At 35.2% G+C, this 7,997-nt stretch overlaps 1 protein-coding gene across 3 annotated transcripts; it reads left to right on the forward strand.

The window, feature by feature from the left end:
- Positions 1 to 230: 230 nt before the first annotated feature.
- On the forward strand, positions 231 to 7,789 carry LOC112325690 (probable LRR receptor-like serine/threonine-protein kinase At1g07650). 3 transcript variants are annotated; one of them, XM_024592556.2, is made up of 24 exons: positions 231 to 507; positions 601 to 778; positions 1,346 to 1,417; positions 1,515 to 1,583; positions 1,667 to 1,738; positions 1,837 to 1,908; positions 2,019 to 2,090; positions 2,187 to 2,258; positions 2,349 to 2,420; positions 2,538 to 2,609; positions 2,695 to 2,766; positions 2,955 to 3,026; positions 3,325 to 3,390; positions 3,821 to 3,886; positions 3,985 to 4,020; positions 4,121 to 4,158; positions 4,316 to 4,692; positions 4,761 to 4,956; positions 5,098 to 5,238; positions 5,647 to 5,765; positions 5,895 to 6,105; positions 6,234 to 6,471; positions 6,744 to 6,894; positions 7,235 to 7,789. In XM_024592556.2, the coding sequence occupies exons 1-24, from the start codon at positions 384 to 386 to the stop codon at positions 7,595 to 7,597; spliced, it is 3,021 nt and encodes a 1,006-aa protein (XP_024448324.1). In that variant the 5' UTR covers positions 231 to 383; the 3' UTR covers positions 7,598 to 7,789. The 3 variants fall into 3 exon arrangements, with proteins under 3 accessions (XP_024448324.1, XP_052301707.1, XP_024448340.1); XM_052445747.1 differs by lacking the exon at positions 3,325 to 3,390; XM_024592572.2 differs by lacking the exons at positions 231 to 507; positions 601 to 778; positions 1,346 to 1,417 and having other exon boundaries at positions 1,501 to 1,583; positions 1,847 to 1,908.
- The last annotated feature ends 208 nt before the right edge of the window (positions 7,790 to 7,997 follow it).

Genomic DNA, 7,997 nt, shown 5'->3' on the forward strand with positions numbered 1-7,997 from the left:
AACATTATTATAATTAGTATTATTTTGATATTTTTACAAGATAAGTAAGAATAATATTTCTGTAAGAAAAATAGTAAAGTGATATTTTATTTTATTAAGCACCCTCTTAAAATATATATATATAAAATAAATATTGAAAAGTCAAATTTATTTATTTATTGCTTTTCATTTATCATCTCCAAGGGAGATGCTCTAAAAAAGGAAAGGGCCATGTGTCTTGGTACGAACCAACGATTACTTCTGGACTTATTTTTTCTTATTTTTATATGATCCAGTGCATGTATGCTTGACTCTTACAGTACATTGAAAAGTCCTCTTCAGAGAGGCTATCAAGGTTTAAGGCAATCAAGGAGAAGATAGCAAGTTCATTACAGAGAAAGAAGATGGCTGCTGCTGTTTCTGATATTTTGAGGATGACCTTTAGCTTACTTTTGCTTATGCTACTAACTTTTTGCATGAAAGCAATAAAACTGGAGGCACAAGCTGGGCTTCTTGCTTCTGATGAAGGTACCTGTGTATGTTTAATTTTGTAAAGGTATCATCTACCTTGTAATTTTTTACTAATTCAGACATAGAAGGAATTTTTTTTTTTCCCTGCAGTGGATGCTTTACTTGAAATAGCAACACAAGTAGGGAAGAGGGACTGGAATAATAATGTGGATCCATGCAGTAATGAGACAAGCTGGGTAACACCAACTTCATCTCAAAGGCCAATGTTTGATAATAAAGTTGTTTGCGATTGCTCATTTCCTGGGGGTGTGTGCCACATTGTCGCCATGTATATTTCTTCTCTTAATAGTCCATGCTTTTTTCCCCTTTTTAATTGATCAACTTCGTAGCATCTATGTGTGGATATGGCAGAGTTAGGAACAAGAAAGTATCTTTATCAGCAGCGTTGTAGGTAGCTGAATTTTTAGCCTAGGATTGTCTATTTTCTTGGGATTTCACCAAAGTTGTGATGGTAGCTAGCTGAAAGGCCAGAACCCTTTTGAATTAGTTTGTAAAAGTTTGTGATATTGTTGGTTTAGCTGATGGATGAAGCAAGATTGAGGTGAAGTTGGGAAATTCAGATGAAATTGTGAAGAAACAATGATCATGCTAAGAATTTAGTTTATTGCAGAGAAATGATGTTTATCTAAGATTTGATTTTACTTTTTAAGCTTTTAGGCTTTAGAATCAATTAAAGAGAAGGTGAGTACTGCTAGGTGTCAAAAGATTTTGGGTCCATTAATTGTCTATTATTTTGTATATTCTTTTTTGTAGAAAGTTGATTTGCAATGTTTGAAGTTTGGGATTTTTACCTTTTAATGAGGAATTGATGGGTCCAAGTGTTCTTGCAAAGCAGATTTCTCAAAGGGCAAGATCTTGCCGGTAGTCTCCCAAAATCTATTGTGAAATTACCTTACCTTAAGAATCTGTAAGAAGTGCTTTCAATTACTGCATCTTTAAATTTTTGCAATTATGAATTCTGAACATATGATTCAATTCAATTAGAGATTCTATCTACCTTGCAGTGATCTGTGGGCCAACTACCTGAGTGGTACCATACCACAGGAATGGGCTAGTACGAAGTTGGAAATATTGTAAGAAATTGATGCATTTTCATGTTTTTTTCTGCTAATGAATTGCTTAGCCTTACTGAATTAATTGATTGCATATGCTGCAGGTCTGTTGCCGTGAACCACTTAACTGGACCAATTCCTAGTTACCTGGGAAGGATTACCACACTTAGATACTTGTATGCGTTTTGTATTCATCAGTTTCTTGTCTCCTTTTCATTTTGAAGCTGTTCAAATGTTTAGCCAGTGGTAATATTGAGGGCCTGCTTTCATGCAGGAACATTCAGAACAATATGTTTTCAGGAACAGTTCCCCCTGAACTTGGAAACTTGACTAACCTGGAGAATATGTCAGTCCAATCAACCTTTTATCTTAGAAATCCATATCTGGTTATTGAATGGTAAATTTCATGTGATGAATACAGTTGAACTAAGTTGACTTCAATTTTTGTTATTGCAGCACTCTTAGTGCCAACAATCTCACTGGAGAGCTACCCCTGGCCCTTGCTAATTTGACCAAATTAAAGGAACTGTAGGTTCTTATAACTTATGGTTTTGGTATTTGATAACAGTTTCATCACTTGAGTCTCTAAGTTTCTTCATTGTCTTCGGTGTTGGGCAAGTGCAGTAGGCTTAGCAGTAATAACTTCATTGGAAGAATACCTGATTTTATTCAAAGCTGGAAACAACTTGATAAATTGTATGTGCTTTCTTTCCACCACAAATTCTAAATCTTATCATTGCAGCTCTGGAAGCAGAAACTAATCAACCTCAAATTTTATATTAACAGAGAGATCCAAGCTGGTGGTTTCTCAGGACCGATTCCTTCAAGCATTTCTCTCTTGACTGGTATAACTGAACTGTAAGTTGTGTTCATTGGTCTTAGTTAATATGTAATCTTGTATTCTTTTACAGATGCAAAAGCTTCTTCTATAAAAACATAGACATCTCACATTTATATGTGGTTATTATTTCCCAGAAGAATCAGTAACTTGCTTGGAGATGGTTCAGAGTTTCCAAACATAGAACCTATGGAAGGCATGACCTATTTGTGAGTCATTCTCGCAATTGATGCGGTCATATCAGGATATTTACAATGCAGTATTTAGCTTACATGAAAGAAATGTATGATGCAGGATGTTAAGCAACTGCAACTTGTCAGGATCTTTTCCCCCATACTTGACAACAATGACACGACTGAAAGCTTTGTAATCTACCCTAACCCTTATTGTCAATTTTGTCATTCTTCCACATGAATATTGTAATATGAATTCCAAGCATACTTAGAGCAGCCTACTTTAGATTGCTAATTAGTTATTATTTGTACCTTTTTTCAAACAATTTCCATAATGTAGTGTTACAAATAATCTGTGCTTCCTTTTCTTTCTGGTTACAGGGATCTCAGTTTCAACAGATTGAAAGGTGATCTTCCAACAAATTATGATTCCCTAGTAAGCTTGGAGAAAATGTAAGTATTCTAGATTCACGAGGGTGGCTTTCTTCAGTAGTCATCTTTTGTTAGTTTGCAACCCAAATCCAGCAGCAAGTTCTCTACTCAAGTATATTAAACTAGCTCAGATTTGATATTTAGTGTATACGATAATTCATATGATCATCTTGTGTAGTTTATGTGTCTGATAGGATATTCTTATTGTCCCAAGCCATCAACTAAGCTTCAAAACTGTTTTCCATTCTCAGGACAGGATTTGGCAACAGTAGTCATGGATAGATATTCATTTGAATGATAATTTTTGGTTGTTGTGTAGGTATCTTACAAGGAACATGCTTTCTGGATCCATCCCAACCTGGATTGAGAGCAGAAATACTCGCTAGTATGCTATTTTTCTTAATTTCTATATGAATTATGTTAGAAATTTCAGTTCATAATATATTTATTATTCTTTCCTAGGAAACGTGTACTTTTATAAAAAAAAAAAAAAACCCTTTAATGCATGCATAATACAGAGAATTATGGAATTCTCTATCCATCCACTCGACCATGTCATATGAATGACTAAAATGATTGACTTTTACCGGCAACTTGAGTTTGCCCTTGTCGTGTAAGAGCATAAAGTCATTATTTTTATAGTTTTGAAGGATTAATGATTGGTCTGTAGCTTAAGAATAGTCCTAGATTTTGAAGAATAATCAAGCTATATCCAATTTCAATATCTTTAAAGTTTATGTCAATAACTTTATCAAGTATTCTAAAAATTTGTGCAAAGTTGTCTGAATGTTGAAAGAAGCTGTCTTTGCATGCAGTGAATTCGATCTATCTTACAACAATTTCACTGAAATCCCTTCGCCAGCTAATTGTAAAGAAACACTGTAAGTTTGACTTCCTTTTCCTTGTCTTTCCTTTAATTGGGGAATATCAGCTTCCTCTGTGTCTGCATTCAAAATTAACTTCTGTGTTGGTTTGGCAGGAATTTGTTCAAAAGTTCTTGGGGAGGGAACTACTCGTAAGCTTCTACTCCAATAAGATGTCATTTCATTTTGTCCTCTTTTTCAGTTTCTGTTTTTTAAGATAAGCTGACGGTTCTCTCTCGCCATTCTGTCCAGGAAACCTGTTGAATGCCTGACTGATTATTGTTCAAAAGGTACTTATGGTTTTTCATCAAAATTATGGTATATGTTCTTTGTTTTGTAATGCTATGACGTTTTATGTTCAGTCGGATATCCCAAAGTAAATTACATTTGTTTCTTGTGTTCTCAATGCTCATTGATAACCATCAACATTTTCACAATTCTGTGTAGACCAATACTCGGTGCACATAAATTGTGGTGGACCAGAAACCACCATCGGAAATACCATCTATGAAGCAGATGATGAGCCTGGAGGTGCAACAAAATATGTACCAAAAAGAGAAGTTTGGCAATTAAGTACCACAGGACATGTCTGGGATGTTCGTCCTACTGCAGATGACTACATGGCACAAAATAAGTCCATACTCAGAATGAGCAACTCTCAACTGTACACAAATGCACGCCTCACTCCTTTGTCTCTCACATACCACGTGCGCTGTCTAGTAAATGGGAATTACACTGTGAAGCTTCACTTTGCAGAAATAGTAATGAGGGACAACAAATCCTTCTATAGTCTTGGAAGAAGGATATTTGACGTTTATATTCAGGTATTAAAGATCACATATTTATTCCTTGTGTAATAAGAGACGAAGTGATTGAAGAATTGTTCTTGCAGGACATAGTTGTGTTAAAGGATTTTGATATTGTAAAGGCAGCACAAGGGGTAGATAAGGTATACATACATAATTCTACAGCATTAGTTACGGATAGAGCTTTAGAGATCCGCCTTCACTGGGCTGGGAAAGGGACAACAACATCACCAAAAATTGGAATATATGGTCCTTTAATATCAGCCATTGATATAGAATCTCGTAAGTCATACCTTTTATATCTGAAATTTTGATATACACTTCAATGTTGCATGGAGTAGGTTGATGTATAATGAAGTGGATAGAAATGAATAACTCTATAATCTGACATTAATTGCTGTTTCTGTTTCAATTTCTGCATAGAATTCAAGCCTCCTAATAAAGGCAAGAGGAAGAGACTCATTGTTGCTGGTGCTGTGGTTTTGCCATTGTTCTTCATTTTCGTGCTTCTATTTACTCTTTGGTGGAAAGGTTATCTTGGAGGAAAGAAATCAAGGGATCCGGGTACTGTATAAACATTCTTTCGATCTGGGAGTTCTATTGTGCCTATTAATACATACTTTAAAAAATGAAAATTAGCAACCTCAAGGCTGTGTACTGTAGGATTGCAAAAAGTATTTGTTTTCTTCCCTTTCACAGTGATGATTGTGTGACCTAATTTGTTCATCATATAAGGTTTTTTGTCACATGCTTGTCTTTTTCACGTAGTAGGATGGCTCATGTTAAGATGATAGGAAGGAGAAGTAGCCATGTCTAAAATCCGAAATGTATCATTTTTGGTCTCTCAGATTTATACAAGTGTGGTGCAAGGCTGAGATCTTTTCACCATGAGTGACATGTATTTTTACAAGTTAGTTTTTTCCTGATGAATCATTTGTGCAGCACAACTTATCCTCTTTGTTCCTTGGGCAGAACTAGTTGGGTTAGATCTGGTAACTGGTATCTTCACCTTTAGACAAATCAAAGCTGCAACAAATGACTTTGACCCAGAAAACAAACTTGGAGAAGGTGGTTTTGGAAGTGTCTACAAAGTATAGCGCAACTTTTTCTTTCATCTTTCTACTTATCAAGTATTTTCTTTTTTCTTACACTTCATAACATTGAAGAATGACCTGAATGAATCCATTTCCTTATTTATCTAAAATTTCTTCTCGTTTCAGGGAGTGCTATCAGATGGTACTATAATTGCAGTTAAGCAGCTTTCGGCCAAATCAAAGCAGGGAAATCGTGAATTTGTGAATGAAATAGGAATGATTTCTGCTTTGCAACACCCAAATCTTGTTAGATTGTATGGATGCTGCATTGAGGGGAAGCAATTGTTACTGGTATATGAATACATGGAAAACAATAGCCTTGCACATGTTTTGTACGGTACGCTATGCTCATTTCCTTGAAGTATCGCTTATAAATTGATTTAAGAAACTAAAGCACTGTGAATGGATAACAGAAAGAATTAAGTTACAAAGCTTGATTGGTTGGGCTATGCATACTGATTACAGGCAAAAAGGAAGACCAGAGAAAGCTAGACTGGCATACTAGGCAGAGGATTTGTGTTGGTATAGCAAAAGGTCTAGCTTTCCTGCATGAGGAATCCACTCTAAAAATTGTTCATAGAGACATAAAAGCTACAAATGTCCTCCTTGATGGGGATATGAATGCCAAAATTTCTGATTTTGGCATGGCAAAGCTTGACGAGGAGGACAATACCCATATCACCACCAGAGTTGCTGGAACTATGTGAGTATCTGATATCTCCCCGTTTCACTCTTCAGCTAGTGTTTGTGCATATCTCCAGTATCACTGCAGCTTTCTTTTTCAAGTAGTTTGGTTAAACAAAACTAATATTTGACTAATGTTGACCTCGATCAGAATACAATAATTACGATATAGATGGGCATATTTACTGACAAACTCAGTACCGCTGTGAATGAATTGCTTAAATTTAGCATTTATTTTTTTTTACTTGTTTTAGTGAAGCTAAGTTCATTGAGTTATTTTTTCCCGTGCAGGGGATACATGGCACCAGAATATGCATTATATGGTTACTTGACCTATAAGGCAGATGTTTACAGTTTTGGTGTTGTTGCATTGGAAATTGTTGCTGGGATGAACAACATGAGATTTCGACATGATGAAGATTTTGTATGCCTCCTAGATTGGGTAAGTTGTATAAGTTCCATTTATTCTGTGCAGGCAATACAAGCTCCACAACAGACTAGGGTAGACTACATTAAGACTATATATATATATATATACACACACATATATATTTAAAAAAAAAAAACTGAAACTGAATATCATATTGTATCTTCGAAGACAGCATACTTTTTACAACCAGCTTAACATAAGTCAACTGCTAAATTCCATACATTCTCGTCTAATCAAGTCCTAACTTTTTGCGAACATGAGATAGCATAACAACCACTACATGTTTGTTTTCTGTTGTCTGTTTGTTCATGTTCAGTCACTTAGTTACTTTTTTCCTTTTGGTTTATTTCAGGCTCTGAATTTACAACAAAATGGAGACATAATGGAGTTGGTTGATCCAAAATTAGGGTCCGGATTCGACAAGAAAGAGGCTGTTAGAATGATTCAAGTAGCACTGCTATGCACAAACCAATCTCCAGCACTTAGGCCTAAAATGTCTGCAGTAGTAAAAATGCTTGAAGGAAAGGGTGATGTTCAGGAATTAGTCATGGATCCAAGTACATTCGGTGATCCATCGAGGTTCAAGGGTTATAAACACAAGCCTGATCAATCTTCATTCAGGAACATCAGTGAAAGTCAGTCCCTCGTGCGTTCGTCAGATGGACCATGGATTGATTCTTCATCTACATCAGCCCAGGATCATTATCTTGAATAATCAATAATGATTCTAGCATGTAATGATATGCTTATAAAATAACTTGGTCAAAGTTGCAATCTTACAACAGAAGCTAATTTCACTTTGTATAGAATTAAACTAGATGCCATGCCCGCGTGGGCTTGTGGCATGCTTGCTTGTGTATTGTTATAGGTTTGTGGAAAAAATAAAAAACAATTATATAGAGAAAAACTATCATAATCTATAATGTTTTCAAGGAAAAAACTACAAAGCTAAATTTTTAACCAGTTTAATATTTAAAAAATTAAATGAACAAAGAAAATTTTAGAAAAAATCATAACAAAAAAAACCGAAAGGAAAAAAAAATCATGCAGAAAACAATGTAGCAATCTGTAGTATTTCATGAGAAAATCTACGGTTGTAATTTTTAACCAGCTCA

The sequence above is a fragment of the Populus trichocarpa genome, chromosome 1, assembly GCF_000002775.5.
Source record: "Populus trichocarpa isolate Nisqually-1 chromosome 1, P.trichocarpa_v4.1, whole genome shotgun sequence".
NCBI lineage: Eukaryota > Viridiplantae > Streptophyta > Magnoliopsida > Malpighiales > Salicaceae > Populus > Populus trichocarpa.